The 17350-nt window shown below is 47.2% G+C and overlaps 1 protein-coding gene across 8 annotated transcripts in view; it reads right to left on the bottom strand.

The window, feature by feature from the left end:
* ARID1B (AT-rich interaction domain 1B) overlaps positions 1-17350 on the bottom strand; it is a 433036-nt gene that overhangs the window by 47893 nt on the left and 367793 nt on the right. For 5 of the 8 annotated variants that reach the window (XM_030316661.2, XM_030316667.2, XM_030316662.2 and 2 more), the window contains 2 exons: positions 12561-12888; positions 10665-10793 (listed from right to left, as the gene is read on the bottom strand). In XM_030316661.2, the coding sequence (XP_030172521.2) occupies positions 10665-10793; positions 12561-12888 (457 nt within the window). The remainder of the gene's footprint in view (positions 1-10664; positions 10794-12560; positions 12889-17350) is intronic. The other 3 variants (XM_030316666.2, XM_030316668.2, XM_030316669.2) reach the window with 1 other exon arrangement.

Genomic DNA, 17350 nt, shown 5'->3' with positions numbered 1-17350 from the left:
CATCTGCCAACAAAGAGCTGGCTCTAGGGAAGAAAAAAAACAAACCCAGAAGCAAACACCAACTTTAAAGTGACCGTTTCCAATGGTTCACTGAGAAGCTAGAAAGCAGTTAAACATACCAGTATGAAATCCTATAAAGAGTAACCACATACTCCTAAACACCTTGTTTTAAAGTCAACTACAATACAATTTAAAATAAGATCTGTATATGGTTTCGGTGCTTTAAAAGAATATTTAGGCCATACTGTCTTAGCAATCACCACTATTTTTTCTCAACAGTGGCAGATGGGGAAGTGTGAAATGTGTATCTTGAAAATGAATGGATTCCCGATACAGCTCTTTGGAGAAGGGTCGGGACAGACAGAAGAAATAGTCTGGAAACAGGCACCACACGAGTGAAACCATGTCATTTCAGTCCCAGGGGCAAGCCACCTGGAGAGAAGCTCCACGCAAGGGTTCTAACTGAGCCACTGAAAATATCACTCCTGAGTTATGTTCAAAATTGGAAAGTATATGACTGCCACGTACACACGCCCTCCTCTGTATGGACTGTCAGTGTAGGTGTAGTTTATGTAGCCAGAAAGATTGCTTACTGACAAAATTAATTAGGCTAACAGTGAAATTTGGGGCACTCTTTCACTTAAACTCAACAGCGATCGGAACCAGGAACTCGCATCTTCGAAAAGCCCAGTTCCAGCAGAGTTTATTTTTAGAGAGCTCTAACTGCATGCATAACATTACACAGGATGCCCTATTTTAAATGTGTTCTCAACAGACACTGTTTTCACACCCATGTCCAGAGTCACTGGCAGAACGCTTTCAACCTGAGTTACACAGTATCTTTCTCAAAGCCTCACCAAGAAGGACAAATTTGGTTGAAACTGGTTTAAATCTAGTATCTGAAGAGGGAGAAACACTGCCTATGTCCCCCAAACAACATGATCAAGACAGAAAAGAAAGCCGTCCAAGCCCCAGCCCATTTGTGGTGTGACCAGTGCATCAGCCCACCTGCAAGGGCACACACATCAGCAACTCGGGGGGCAAAGTAACGCTACAGTTTCAACAAGCCACTCGCCCTGGCTGGGAATCAGTCCTGGGGAGGCGAAGTGGCATGTATATCCTTAACCCAAAGACAACAGATAGAAGCGTCAATGACTTAGAAACAGTAGATGCCTGGAAAAACACACAGCCACACAGGGGAGTGGAGGGGAATGAAGGGGGGGAGGAGAGGGGAATGGAGGGGAACGGAGGGGAAGGGGAGGGGAGGGGAGAGGGCCTTCGGGTGTCTGGGAGCAGGGGACAGCAGGCTGACTAGCAGGGAATGAAAGTGGGGAGGGAGGGAAGGGCCACGTCACCCAGGGCTTCGGTTCCGTAGGGCTGTGTCTGTTGGAAGAAACAGAGAGACCGGGGGTTTTAAGCAGGAGCAACTCGTTAAGAAGACGTGTGATCGGAAGATGCCGTCCTCGGACTGTGGGAGGGAGGACACACTGGAGGCGGGGGGAACGGCTGTGGGGCTGAGCTACTGTAAAAGTCCAGGTAAGATACGGAGCTGAACGGTACCTTGGAGGTAAACTGGGAGGGACCTGGTGATGAATTAGATGCTGTGGGGAAGGAAGAGGCACACCGAGAGGTCTCCGAGGTGTCTGGCTTACACAAGAGGATGGACAAATGGGGCAGTCACAGAGAGATCAGGGCTCTGGCTTTGGACACGTGGCATCTGATGTGGCCCTGAGTTCCCCAGAGGCAAATGTCATGCGGGCAGCTGGAGGCTCAGGTCTGGGAAGCAGAGGGAGGGTCCTAGAACTCATCTTTGCTCCCTGCTCTCTTCCAATCCTTCTTGAGTCTTTTTGTCTAAGATTCTCCCTCGTGAACGTGATCTCTTCTGGGGCAGCCCGTCCCCTTAAAGAAGGCTGAAGTGTGTATGACATCAGCCACAAAGCTAAGAGTCATGATCATTTTCCAGCTGTAAATTAGTTAACGCCCCAAACCCTTTGGCAATTGATACGTTTAGGTTTTATTTTTTCCTTTGAGAATGGGCAAAAAGGAAAGTTACTTTTCAAGAGCTCCATGAAAAAGACGCTTTCAACGGAAGGGTAGTGGTCACTTTGTGAGCTGTTCTCGAGAAGGGTCTTTTGCGTGGATATATATTTAGTGGCTAACTCCGCAGAGTTCAAGTTCTCCCCGGCATGTCTTTGCCACGGCCCAGATCACGTGGGCGGCCCACAGGACCTCCCGGTCGTCCTCACCTTTCTTCAAAGAGCCGTATTTTCACCCCTGCATCCTGGCGAAATGATTTCCACCAAGCGCCGAGGAATACTGCATATTCCACCCTGATTTCCTAAAAGGCTGGAATATCAGAAACGTTTCTTCCCTTTTTGTTAACTACTTCACGCAGACTTCTCAGAGGGTTCCAACCTGTTATCAGTTCTGCTCCTGGCATCCCTGCTAAAATGCACCTGTTGTGCAATTTCAAGATTAAGTGCTTCTTTTTTGCCTCAGTGCAGGTCACCTGTTTCAGTTGTTCTGAAAGCAGCGGACTGATCTTCCCCTCCTTTCTCAAACAGGAGAACAAGTAGAGCTCAAGGGTTTTGAAGCAAGGGACTTCCTTGTCAGGGTGTGAAGAAAATGCAGAAACTGGCTGCTTGAATTTTGGTAATTGATAACGAAGAAGGTTCTGTGCATGTCCAAGTTGATTTTGGTTTGTTGAGCCCATTGTTCTGTTATTAAGAACCGTTTACTGGCAATCGGACGCAAACGAACGGCAGGTCTCCCTTCTGAAGGTGCTTCACTCAGAGGTTCTGGTGTTAGACCCTGTTGATCCCCAGCACACTGGCTGCCTCAGGTGCAGGGTGGAGACAAAAGCCACAGGGGGCAGGAGTGGGTCCCCAAACCTGTCTCTTCCCTCTGAGGGGTAAACCCCAGAGCTTTGTAGGCTCTGGTACACGTAGCTTCCCACTGGCTTCTGATAAGGACGCAAAGAGCATAGGCCCCCTGGTCTGGTGAAAATGACATCTGCTGTACCTCTTATTTATTTATTTATTTATTTATTTATTTATTAACATTTATTCATTTCTGAGACACAGAGCATGGACGGGGAAGGGGCAGAGAGAGAGAGAGAGGGAGACACAGAATCTGAAGCAGGCTCCAGGCTCTGAGCTGTCAGCACAGAGCCCGATGCGGGACTCAAACCCACAGACCGTGAGATCATGACCTGAGCTGAAGTCGGATGCTCAGCCGACTGAGCCCCCCAGGCGTCCTCTGTTGTACCTCTTGAAGGAAAAACTAGTTGCCATTGATGTCACCCACAGAAAGAAAACAGTGCTCTTCCCTGTGTTAAGTCAAAGTTCTTTACATACAAAAAAAAAAAAAAAAAAAAAAGGTTTATCTGGGATCATAAAACCATTAAGAAATGATCGTGAGTAATTTGTGAGGGGGGCTATTCCTTTTCAGTGATGGGAGTACCCGCCCTTTATACAAGGACATCCCCTTCCTGGGCACAAGGTACAAGAGAGAGTGACGAGGGAAGGTCTCCTTAGAGTTACCAGCACCTCAGACGCAGGGCGCGTATCAGCTTGACAAACGCCGAGGACTAAGCAGCAACTACCCAAGAACGAAGCCGAGTGATGTTTTAGGAAGGAGGTCATTAAGAACGCACAGATTTCACGCATTCACAGACTTCTTGTACCTAAGTGGACCAGTCTGTTGACTGAAAAAAAGAAAGAATCTAGGTCCCAAGATCTCCATCTCATACCCTTGCGACAGCAATGGTCTGTAAAATCCTCCAACAAACAATACTCTTGTCCAGCGCTGTGATGCCAGGAAATATATCAATACGGTCCTTTCTGACTTAAAAAAAAAAAAAATTTCCTGAGATTTCCTGAGCTAAGGGCAGCCCTGGGCCACACAGTTACTCAATTTATTTAAGCAAACGCTGTTCAGAATTAGGGTAGAATGTTGCAGGAAGAGCCTGAAAAATAGGAAGGCGGAGACTGGCAAGCTCTTACCCGGCATTAAACACTCAAAGGCCATCCAGCAAGAGTTAACTGGCAAAGCACGGGACAAAGCCTTCAGGTTCTGAAGCTGCGGGTTTTTTGTTTGGTTTGTTTTTTTCACTCTCTTAATGGAAGTGGAGTTCGGAATAAGAATGAAGGTCAAGAGTAAGAAGGGCCTTTGGGAGGTGCCCCCACGTCCTTCACGCCGCCAGCGAAGGGGTTCCGTGAGCGACCAGAGAGCCCAGCCCCTTGCCCGTGGTCTTCACAGGTCACGCGGGATGCTTCCCAAACCCCAGACGGGGACAGACTAAGACACAGACCAGATGCCCTTTACCACTTTTAAACTCTTCCGGCTGCCCTCAGCCCCAAACACCGTGGAGGCGACGAGGTTTCAGACACTTCTGGTGTCGGCCGTGTGGCCAAATGCTACCACCTGTGATGTGTGTGTGACTCCGGGGACCCTGCCCTTTAACCCTGAAGAGCCCGGACTGGCTGGGCTGTGTTGCTGACCGTCTCTGGGGACGGGTGGACTATAAAGCTGATTCTGGAGACGACCCTCCCAGCTGGCCTGGGGGGGCTGTGTCAACTGTGGGGCAGAGGTGCTAGTAGGACCCCAGGTCAGGCCAGGTGGCTCAGACAAGGGAGCAGACAACCGACGCAAGGCTCGCCTCGATGACAAGAGCCCCGACCCAATGCACGCGTCATCGCGGGTCACCTGAGATGGTGAGGACGCACCCCGCTGGGAGGGGTTCAGACTGGGACTGGATAGGAGATACTCTGAATGAGGGAGGCAGGTCTAGATACGGTGGGAAACTGGGAATGTTCCAGAATATGAGGAGCACACTGATGTCTGAGACGAGGACAAAAAGCAGACAGTCAGAGGGACTCGGGGAGACCACCTCTGCCATGAGTCGAGAGACTGCCAAGGCCCGAGTTCTGGTTTCTGGCCCGCACAACCATTGGTTCCTCGGAACGCTATCCAGTGACCGAGGCTCCCGTCCAGCGTGCTCCTCATTCAGTATCCACCAGGTTCAAACACAGGCATCCGAGTCTACACTTCCCACTCCCTTTTCTTCAGTAGCAGGAATCCCAAAGGTCAACCCTCAGCCAGCGTTCCACAGCAGGGTCCCCACGGGGCTATGAAAAACGCAGGCTCCAGACCCTCCCCTGCCTGTGGCTGCGGTGAGCGTGTGTACGTGGTTAAAACGCTTGCCTGGTAATAACCACTTGTTTAGGGAACGTCACAGACTCTAGTCCATTAAAGGTTTGCTGCACATTTCACACTCTGATTCCTTGGATCTCATTCAACTTAAAAAAGAAACAAAAAAAAAAAACTCTCTTGGTCTTTTAAAAAGTAGTGCTTTACTAATTTTTGATTTGAAGACTAATAAATATACTTTGTAGTTACCGTGATAGTTCTGAAACTCTGAAAGATTTGATTGAAATCGTAATCTTAAAATACCAACATAATAATCCTCAATTCTAAATTTTGAAGGGGAAAGGGGGGGCTAAAAATTAAGCACAGTATTTGGATGACAATGCAAAGGCTTACATTTAATTGCAGAAATAAAACTCTACTTAAGTCTCAGAAATCTTTTCTTTGTCTTCCAATAACGTGACTTTTCCAATCATAGCTATTATTCTAAAACCTAAGAGTCTAAAATCCAAGGGGCTAAATTCTTTGTTAATACAAATCACTCACAGCCCTTCAGGCTCACGGACCCCACTGTAACTGGGGCTTGACGCATTTAGAAGTTTTTTGCTCCTTCCCTTTGACATTTTAATGCACTATCTCCATTAATGTATTTCCACATCGGTGGCTCCCTGCCCATCAGCAGAATTGCGTCATACTGGCTTGAAGGAAAATAATACAGAAAAAGTGCCTTGCTGGCAAACAGCAACGGGGAAAATGAATTATAAATACACCTCCCTAAAGAACAGCTGCCGGCAGACGTGTGTGTATGCGGTGTGCACATGAGACACAGACACCAGCAGCCTGTGTATACCCAGAGGACAGACTGATCCAGTGGCTTGTAAGCGGAGCCAGCTAGTCCCAAGCAGAGGAAGACCACCGGTCAAACTCTCTTCCGAGACATTCGGCCGCTTCAGCATCAACACAGGTGAGGTGTTACTACGGATCAAGCCACCTTGTGGCTAGCGTTTCGTGGCAGTGAATGGGTGGCAAAGGTTAAAAAATGATGTCAGTGAGAATTCCCAAACTCCTCTTTTACTAGAAACATTCTAACAAAAGTGATTTTGGCCACCCTAGTATTTGGTACGATGTAAGTATTAAAACGTAGGTCTCCAGATTCATGGTTGCGAGAGCAGAAAGATGCCATTCCAGGCAACAATCATAAGACTTTCCAAACGGACTCATTTTTGCTCATACTTTTTTCCCCTTAAAACTAAGAAGTCCCAGAGTTTTCCTCCTTCTGATGTTCAGTCAGTCCACGGGGGTGTCTTTCGGGGACAGCAGAAGGAAGACGCACGTCGCCTGTACCAGCCTCAGCAGGTGTATGCGCTGTGGGATAAAAGGGCCGGCTCAGGATCCTTACTCTAACGGCTCCGCACCAGTCACAAGAACGCAAGATGTGGAATCGTTCTCGGGGGGCAGGCGAAGGGTGAAAAGGACAGGGATTCAAACCCACCCATCAGGCAAGCTGTCACCGCATCCCACAAGGTGGGTGGTTGCGGAAGCAAGGACTCAGGCTGCGCGGTGGATCTCCAGGGGGACGTGCCAAACACACGTGGCCCATCGGGGGAAGCACGGGGCGGGCCAGGGAGCCAAAGTCCAGGCCTCAAGTAAGAAGTAGGATCTCCACCAAGACACTGGCTGATCGCTGGTTTCTAACGGTACAATTGCCTTTAGACCTGACAGAGAACCGAAATTAAGACGTTTTCCTTTTAAAGGGAAAAATCTATTGAGACAGCACTAAATGAAGGAAGAGCGGTTGAGACCGGGAGACAGAGCCGATGCCTGGCCTGTAGCTGACGAAAGGGTCCTGAGCCGGTAACTCGAAGACACTCGTCTCCTCCACCACAAAATCAAGAGGGAGAGGCCTGATGACACCTCACACCCTTCTAGCTCCAAGATGCTACTGCTCTGTCACCGAAAGTACATCCTCTGGGAAGGGAGAACGGAACACTTCCCTTCTGAGGAAGATACCGTCATCAAGATCCGTGCCAGAACTCTGACGCTGGTCATCTCAAGTCACCGAAGACTCGATTCAAGTTGATATACGGGGGGTGCTGGGGGTGGCAGACTTCAGGGAACCGGGCTGTACCCGGGCCTAAAGGTCTAGGGCTTGTCAGGCCTTCTGTTAAGTTCACTGAAGTCGTGCATTTCCCTTGGAGCTCATTCCCAAGAAAACAATCTGGATAACTGATATATCCCGATCCACACATCGGCTGTATTTGGCAGAGCGGTCAGCTGTTGGGACACTAGCAGGTGCCACTGGGAATGGATGAATGGATGCAAAACACACATCCATGGCTGAGGGAGATTTTCTTGTGTGTGTGTGTGTGTGTGTGTGTGTGTGTGTGTGTGTGTGTGTGGCCTGGGGTTCGTGGTAATGCTTCTTTAGGAAGCAACAGGCCAAAGTCTCTCCTAAACTTCTGGCCAACTTTGGCTCCCCTCTACAGACAATGTCTCAAGTCTGTCCAGCATGGTCTACAGAGCCAGACTGAGGGGGAAAGTCACCTGCCGTCCCTGAACTAGGCTTTTCATAAGGTCACTGAATATTGCCACCTCTCTCTCATGGCTTCAAAAGAATACTACCTACTAGAAATGCTTTAAAACTAGGGGCACCTGGGTGGCTCAGTCAGTTAAGCAACTGGCTCTTGGTTTCTGCTCAGGTCATGATCTCACGGTCTGTGAGTTCACACCCCACATCGGGCTCTGTGCTGACAGTGCAGAGTCAGCTTGGGATTCTCCCTCCCTCTCCCTGTCTTTGCCCCTCCCCTGCTTGTGTGCGTGCGCTCTCTCTCTCTCTCAAAATAAATAAACTTGAAAAAAAAAAGAAATGCTTTAAAACTAAACACGGCAATGCATTTTCTGAGTAAAGTCTCTCTGTGTATGGCGGGCAGGGCGTCTTGCAAAAATATTACGTGTAACTTATTAATTCCAAATGATTAGATGAGATCACTCGGCTGGTCTAGTACCCGAGCAGTAAGAGTCACCGTATTCTACCGTAAATGCTCTGATAATCAAAAGGAATTCCTTCACTCGAAAGGTCGAAATGAAAAAAAAACCCGATTCTCTCTGTTTCTTCACTTACTCAGTGCAGCAGGTGGGTTTTACCCTTAAAAAACAAAGTAAGAAGATGGCTTCCAATCAGTCACGCCTGTGTGTTTTCCTCTGTCCCGTCTCACACGCAACGAGCTGAGAAAGCCTGGAGCATGACTGCCATAATCCGTCATTTCTCACGGAGAGCTTTCGGGTTCTAATAGCACACGCGTGCACACACACTCACGCGCTACACTTGTCGCTAATCTGTCTTTTTTCAGATTCCTTCAGAAGCTCCGGGCCCTGAGGGATTCTGACTTGGGAAAGAAGTCATTTTAACAAACTCTGCGAATGCTGTGTTTCTGAAAGGCTGGAGCCACTTCTTCCCCCAAAGAGACACTGACATTTAGTGAACCGGTTTTTCAAACTGCCGACCTGACTTCCACCCGACAGAGCCACCAACGGGGGACGAAAACGACAACAGAAGCAAAAACATGAGTTCGCTGCCACGAGCTGTTAAGTAAAGCAAAAGCATGTTGAAAACCAAATTTCTTAACCCACAGTGCTAAAACATGTACTCTACATGTTTTCTCACATTCAAGCTTCTGCTTAAAAAAAAAAAAAAAAAGGCACAACAGGTTACATGTACTTGCAAAGTGAAAAGGAAGGAAGATTTAAAATAGAAATAAAACTTTCTTTTCTTTCCTTTTTAGAAAGAATGCTGTAGACATGAAAGGCAAAAATCAGAGCTAACAGGGATGGGGCCACAGAGATGAGCCTTCGCCAAGTGCGCTTTATAAGATTTACAAAGAGTAACTCCAACATCTATCTTTTTCTTATTTTTAATTAAAGAGGAGGTGTTGTTTTCTAAGGAAGCTATCTGGATGCTGCTGGCTGAAACGCAGATTTGATCTCCTCGTGCTGGTTAGCTAACATTGATTTTCTGCCCCAGTGGAAGAGATTTTACTCTGATGCCTGCCATTTAAATTCATTTTACACAGCTGCTTAATGTGGCTTGGCAAGGCACAGCCAAACTAGCTTTGTGGGTCTAAATAGGACTCCAGAGTTGGTAAAGGACAGATCCTATGGATTAGCAGCTGATGAGGAATGCTTTTCTCCCCCTACTGTTATCTTCCTACTGACTCATGAAGTGACCTTGAAGGTACCACAAGAAGGGAAAAAAGAGGAAAAGACATCTTCCCAAAAGAAGTCTGCTTACCTAATTATATTTGTTATTTCACTTTTAGGATTATGTTTACAAAATTCTATATTTGTTGGCCCACATTTAGGACCGTGTTTGCAGGATTTAGAACTCTCGCCTGCAAAATTATCGTTTGCTCTCGCTGTCTAAATAAATGTATACCGAATACAAAACTAGTGACAGGCTCTCTGTTACGTATTCATAACAAGCAGTAAAAGCATAGTTCTAGAAGTTTAGTCTTTAAACAAAGCCAGCTGACTGTTCTCTGTTTTATTTGAACCAAAAATGTGGTGTGTTTCTACTGAAACTGCTGAACAGCATTCAGTCTACGTAGGATAATCTTACCATTGCAACATGCAAAACAGTATCAATAATAATATTTCTGCTAAGTAAATCGCTCAATAACGATATGCTTTAAGAGCACTTATTTACCTAAAAATGGTGACAGCCTGTTGCTATATAGCTTTGCAGTAGGAAAAAAGAAAGCTACTTTTTGTTGCTGTATGTAATTCCTGTGTCGAAATGGATAATAATATGGCAACACCATGTTTCGAAAGAAAATTCTGCGTTGGATTATTTGGTTGCGTTTTTCTGGTGACTTCAATATCCTAAAACTCCTTGGGAGAAGGAAAGAATAGAAATCTGCTCAGGGAGGCTGGAAAGAATCCCCTCCTCAGTCCTATTAATAACCTAAGTCCTGTCTCCTGCAGTGGGTCTCTTGTCAAACGCGGCCGCTGCTCTCTGAATTCAGGGGTGTGTGTGCGTGTGTGGAGCGGGTCACTGTCGTGGCAGAGATGACAATAACACAGTCATGATCACGGTGCTACACAACACAAGTTCCCAGACAACAGAGGGACGACAATGGGGGAGATCACGCCAGAGCGGGTGGCTTCATTACTTTTACGGAGATACAAGTTTTTCTTTCCCTCTCAGGCATGAAGGGAACAAGCCATGCCAAAAGCCATGCAGAGACAGGATCTGGGGGACAGCATGCACGCTCCCACCGCACTACCACAGTACCGTTCAGAAGAGTGAAGAACAAAACAGAACAAAACGAACCAAACCCCCGAAACAAACAAAAAGGAACGAAAAGACAACCCCCTCTGGGATGGATCTCCTCTTAGGTCTTTCACTTTCTTGTTCTGGGTGTTCCTTTCGCAGCCAGATGGCACGTTCATTAACAGTTTCAAAAAAAAAAAAAAAAATGCCCAGGTCCCGCAGCAAGTCAGGGTATGTTGCTACCTACCCGTACTGGTCAGGCTGGTGCATCATGGGAGCCTGAGAGTTGCCATAGTTGGGGTGCTGGGAAGAAAACATGGGGCGTCCGCCAGCCCCAGACTGGCTGGGATAAGCAGGCGACCTAATGTATGGTGGCCTAAAGCAGAACAGAAGAACAACTTCTTTGGATTTGTTCTGTAGACAAGTACGAATCCCCCTGTCCATCATGTCACCTCCACACATAGGTGCGGGGGGGGGCTACAGAATGTGGCATAATACTCTGTACCGTGCAGCTGCCTGGGAGGGGAGCTGGAGAACATTCCTTAAAAAGGGGGGGGGCGGGGTGAAGGACAGGGCAGAGGAGAGAGAAAAGTGAGATTCTCAGATGTAATCTCAGTTTACGCTGCTGAAGTGGAGCTTTGACTTCGGTACAAGCCAAAAAATACACGGGCCCTCGCTGAAAACGGGCAGTGTGTGAAGGCAGGGCTTTGGAACTGCCTCCTGGTCAGGAACAGAAAAGGAAAACGCATGGATGTGGATTTATACGTTAATTTATACAAAATGATATATAAACTGATTCAGGAAGGGAGCATAGCAAGACTTCTTTATCAAGCAATTATGTCTTAATATCTGTGGTTATCTTCTCCCCGGGCCGCGATCCGAGGCCTCATCGTCCAATGCAGTCAGGTACTTTCTACTTGAAAATAACTTGTGCTTCAGGAGGTGCAACAATGGACAATTAACCCTAAATTAGAGCTTCAATTGGACCAGGCAAACCAGTTTTCACGGACAGGTTTATTAAAACATTCCCTAAAGTCTGTGAGGTTCGGGTTAGTATCTGGGGTTCAGGAAATTTTAAGTAATTATAATGTGGATGAGAGAGAGAGAGGATGATTGATTTTCCTTTTGATTCCTCAAGGGAAATTTATTTTTATTTGGAGCAAACAGGGAGACTGAAGGGGTCCCTAACATTCCCCAAATAGCAGCTTCAGAGGAAAAGTAACAAAGGACACATTTAAACACACACACGTACACACACGCACATTTTTCTTTCCCTTTGACAAAAATCTGATTCCTCTATCTTTTCTTCTGAAGATACCGTAACTTCAGACATAGCTGTCAACGTGCTTTGTTTTAAAACATATTTTAACATATGTTAAACGTAATTTAAAACATATTCATAAGTGCTTCCTTTAAAACTAGTCACTTCGGTCATAAATTTTTAATTAAGTACGTTATTTTATATAGGTTCAATATTTGCTTCAATCATTTTAGAAATCAAGATTAAAAACAAGTGATTGAGGCTAAAGCCTTGCTCTATCAGCTTAAACTTTATGAAATATTATCTTTGCTTTATTAACCACATTTTGGTTTGGACAGAGAGGTATGCCCAGAAAAATAAAATATAAGATGACATCTATAAATCTCACACGTATACATTTAGACAAACACACACGATACAAATATGTGCATAGACGAGGTTTCTATTTCATAAAGATTTTTATGGTGGGGTAAAAAAAAAAAAAAAAGAAAAAAAGAAGGTGGTTCTTTTTCAGTGTTTTCGATCTTAAAAGCCTGGTTCTTCAGGCTTCACACTTTCCTGCCTAAACCTAGCTGTTCTAAACGGAACCATGAGATATGCCACTGCTCTGGGCTGGTTATAAGGACTCCTCGCAGTCATTTCAAAGAACCTCCCACAACTCAGATTCCTTCCTCGATGTCTCCCGGAACGTGTTCTGTCGTTCACCTGTCTGTACTTTACGGTACAGAAAACATTAACACCAAAGGAACGGCCGAGCAAAATCGCACTCCGCTGCTCCCCCCCATCCCCCCCCCCGCCCCGGGTGACCCAGGTGACGATGTAGCTCTGTGCTCAGCACGTGCTCACACGTCCGCACCCAGACCACCTGCCCCGACGGCATACCTGCTTTGTGCCGAGTTTGCAGCGGCCTGCATCACTGCGGCAGCTGCCTCCTGTGCCTTACGGTTCACGGTTGGCATCGGTGGCCCCATTCCTGGCCCTCCCTGCTGGGACATGCCGGGAGAGCTGGGGGTCATGCTGCTCATATTTCCAGGAAACGGCCTGTTCTGCATCCCAGCTGATGGCATTCGTCCCAGGGGCATAGCACCACACGGCTGGCTTGGCCCTTGTCCGTGCATCTGGTTGTTGGCATTGATGCCCATGCCGGGCCCTGGGCCGCTGTAGCTCGCACTGGGCACCCCACTATACGTTGGGGGTCTGGAGTAGTTACCTAAACAAAAAGTAAACACAAATTGAAGCCTTTTACTTAGTATCTATACTTGTGAGGACGGCCACTAGAAAGACTTCTTGTCCGACAGTGTGATCAACACAGAATATCAGCCATGACCCTTATTAACCCTTCCCCTGCTGGCACCAATGAGGCTGGCTGTGGCAAAATAAGCTATCTCGGCACATTCCAAGGCAAAGAGCCACACAGGCCCGCTGAGAGAGGGAGGAGACAATCAGGCTGATCATTAAAACAACCTATGCACAGGCAAGGGATGCTAGCAGTGAGTGTTGTTGCTTCAATACACCCAACATTCACATTTCTACGTTTTACCCCAGAGAATTATTTCAACCCCTAGTCCTTAGGAACGTACCACCGAGACTGCATGACTACCCCACTACTGCATGAGGCAGTCATGACAAAGGGCCAGAAAGACGGCATGTAAGACAAAATGCACATCTGGTCAAGATTATTCTCCAAAACCCCACAGGAGGGGTCACATGGAAACTCAGGATTGGTCCAGCAAAGCAACCAGTTTTTCTCTGGTGTTGGGAGCAGGGTTTTCGTTTTGTTTTGTTTCCGCCTTGAGCATCAGATAAAGCAGCTCGCTTGTGCTTGGTGCCATGTCCTCGGAAATATGGTTTCACGTACTAGCATGACAGTCAGCGCGGTGAAGGGGTGGTGGCATCCGGGGGGGGGGCAGACAGACCCCCCCGAGCCCCCATTCACACTGGCGCATGCGCTCGCAAGGAGACCAGCAGCCTCAAGGACCCCAATTATTTCAAAAGTTTTCTCTCTCCTTCCATACCTTTTACTTTGACCGAGTGTACATACATTAAAGGCATAAGTAATGTCGTTCCAATAATAACAATTGCAGACAGTAACTGCTGAACCGTACTGTGTTTGACATGCTGGGTTAAGTGCTTTACATCAATGGTTTCATTCGCTTCTCCAATAACCGTATGAAATACATATATAAATGACCATGATTCCATTTACAAATGAAGAAAATCAACAGCTAGTAGGTTAGGATTCAAGCTCCAGCAAAAACAGGTTCTAGGACCCATGTAATTAAATTTTTTTTTTTCAACGTTTATTTATTTTTGGGACAGAGAGAGACAGAGCATGAACGGGGGGGGGGGCAGAGAGAGAGGGAGACACAGAATCGGAAACAGGCTCCAGGCTCTGAGCCATCAGCCCAGAGCCCGACGCGGGGCTCGAACTCGCGGACCGCGAGATCGTGACCTGGCTGAAGTCGGACGCTTAACCGACTGCGCCACCCAGGTGCCCCAAGGACCCATGTAATTAACCAGTACGATATGCTGCTTTCCCACAAATGATTATTGAAACAAATGTAAAAAGCATTTGCGGAATATGGATAAGCGTTTCTCAATTGATCCTTACTGCTTTCTGGAAGAGACTCCTTGTCAAAATAACATAACTGTTTTAGGCACAGGGGATATAAAATTAAATACAATTCAATTCCTACACTCAAGCTGTTCACTGTGTGTGTGTGTGTGTGTGTGTGTGTGTGTGCGCGCTTGCATGTGTGAGGTGTAGCAGCAGTGATAAGACAAGAAAATGTATGAACGCAAAACCAGAAAGATAACGTACTGTTAAAAGTGCAAGAGAATGGATGGGGCGCCTGGGTGGCGCAGTCGGTTAAGCGTCCGACTTCAGCCAGGTCACGATCTCGCGGTCTGTGAGTTCGAGCCCCGCGTCAGGCTCTGGGCTGATGGCTCAGAGCCTGGAGCCTGCTTCCGATTCTGTGTCTCCCTCTCTCTCTGCCCCTCCCCCGTTCATGCTCTGTCTCTCTCTGTCTTAAAAATAAATAAACGTTGGAAAAAAAAAATTTTTTTTTTAAATAATAAAATAAAATAAAATAAAAAAAAAGTGCAAGAGAATGGAGAGCAAGTCTGCTTGAGGGGGGAGGGGGTCAGCGTGATAGTGTAGTTCAGCGAAGATTTCTTTGCTGGGCTGTGGCCTCAGGAACCCGTGGGGGGGCAGGCCCTGGGACCTGGGAGCACAGGTGCTGAGTGAAGGCTCCACACATACTAACTACCAGACCTCAGCTCATTCTCCTCTTTCTTTTCCCATCCTCTTCTCCACAAAGCAAAGATTATCACCTCTAATATGGTCTGCTTGAGGAGTGGTTGCTAGGGTTCAAGGGCATAAAGTATGTAAAGTATTGCAAACACAGAGTCAAAATGGTAGGGGTTAGATACCTGAGTGGCGAGTAAGGCAGAAGAGAGGACAGCGTGCACACGGCACAGCCAGCCAGAGAGCAAACGATCTCCAGATAAGTCACGGAGGAGCTCTGTGTGGCTGTGACGGGGCCCCGGGGGAAGAGGTCAGACCTGCATGGTCTCGTGTTCCAGGCCGCCAAGTGTAGGGTTTATTTGGAAGATAAGGAGGAGCTTCCCCAGGTTTTCCAGCAGAAACTGGATTTGACTAGTAAAAATATCAAAAGCAAATACTTAATATTTACTATGTGCTAAGCTCAGTTCCAAATTCTTTGCATTAACTCACTTGATCCTTGTGTCAGGCCCAAGAGGCCCCTATTATTACACTGCTCATTTTAGAGATGAGGGACCTGAGGCACGGGACGTTGGGGAGCTTGTCTCGAGGTCATGTGCCCGACAGGCAGAGGAGCCACGGTTTGCACTCAGGTGGTCTGTGTGTGCAGTTCAGAGTCCAGGCACATCACACTGCCGTGCAGCCTCTCAGATGCTTAAGGAAAAACCACACTTACGTAACGTATCATCACGACAGGAAAACCAGGTTTTCTTAAGCCCACACATGTAAAGCAGCATGACCTACAAATCCACAAGAGATCCGTGGACTTTCAACACTGACTGGGTACTTGCTCTCTGTTAGGTGCATCACATGAGCTTTCTTATTTGGGTGTCGTGAAGAGTGTTATTTATTGCAGATGGTACGGAAGCCACCATTCACAAGGACCATGGGCCGCCACACTCTCTGTAAAGGGTTGGGCAGTAAATAGTTTAGACTGTATGGGGCAAGACAGTCTCAACTCAACTGCCTCTGTGGCTCCGATGTGGCCAGAGGCGCTGTCTCCACAAATGGAAGTGCCTGTGTTCCAATAAAACTTTATTTACAGACACAGGTGGTGGGCCAAAGTGGGCCATAATCTGCTGGCCCCTGCTATAGACCAATCTTGGGACAAACTAATGAAGTGCTCCACCAGCACGGAAAGCGACTTGTTAAAGCCAGCATTTCTTTGACCCCGGATGTCCTCTGGAAGGCTAAAGAAAGCCTAAGGAGGAATAACAGAGGAAGGCACTAGCAGTTGAAGGAACTGGAAAATGGAGAGAAAAACAAAAGAGAATAGAGGGAACAGGAAAGGTTTGATGTAAATTACTTCAGGACCACCGAGTTACATGCGGGTGGGTCTTTTATGGCCAGCTCCTCAAATTTAAACTGCCTTCTCGTAAGACGACACTCTGCCTTTGCAGAAACAAACGTATGCTGTTTCCAAGTAAAAGGTAAAACATTCACTGTTTATCAATTTCAAAGTTCTTTATAAAAAGTTCTTGTTTCAGAGTCTCCCACCCCACAGGACCCCACATAAGGTCCCCGTCTGTCTTCCCGTCACAGCATCTTGGTGGAAAGGGCACCTTATGCCTCCCCGGCTTGTGAGGGACACGGCGCGGTGGGCAGGCTGCCGTCCTGTCTCTTCCCACGCCTTCTCAGAGCGCAGTCCTCAGAACGCGTCTCTGGGGGCAGAATTAAGATTTCTCCTCTCCGCCCTCACTGACCTCACACGCCCTCACTTCCAGACAGACCGATAACATCAGTGAAGACAGGGCTCTTTTTTGGCTCTTGCTTTTATTAAAAATAAATCAACTCATTCACAGCTCGAATGCAAATGAAATTAATTCACATACTCATTCGATTACCAGTTCCCACCCTCCCCCAACACTTGGTAAGTGACTCATTTGGTAAGAAACCTTACTCAGTGAAAACATATGTACCCTTTGCTTTCGAAGGAAATGAAATAACACTTTAATCTTGTTTTAGAAAACAAGCATTTAGACATGCTTATCTCAGACTATACCCACAGTGCGGTTTTATTAGAGAAGAAGGTTCCTGATTTTGTTGAACTCTGCTTATGGGGGGAACAGAGAAATTCCGTCACACTGGGTTCCGTACTTGGGGTTTAACTGGCAGGCAGGAGCTGTACTTTAATGATCCCAAAGGAAAGAAAGGATGGCGACGTTCGGTTACCCCAGACCCGACCTCATCTATCTCATTCGTGGCGTGTGTGAAAAAGAGCTGTGTTTCCGTGGCTTTGCTCAATTCAGCAGCCAGGCGGCGTCCTGCCATCGGGCGGTGGACGCGCTGGACCACAACCACCAGGCACACCCAGACATGCACGCAAAAGCACTTGTGCTTAGAAAGGCCCGTCGAGTACCGGGCTCCCAATCTAATTTTCCTCAATCAG

Source organism: Lynx canadensis, chromosome B2 (assembly GCF_007474595.2).
Source record: "Lynx canadensis isolate LIC74 chromosome B2, mLynCan4.pri.v2, whole genome shotgun sequence".
Taxonomy (NCBI): domain Eukaryota; kingdom Metazoa; phylum Chordata; class Mammalia; order Carnivora; family Felidae; genus Lynx; species Lynx canadensis.
This window is presented reverse-complemented; position numbering and strand designations above follow the sequence as displayed.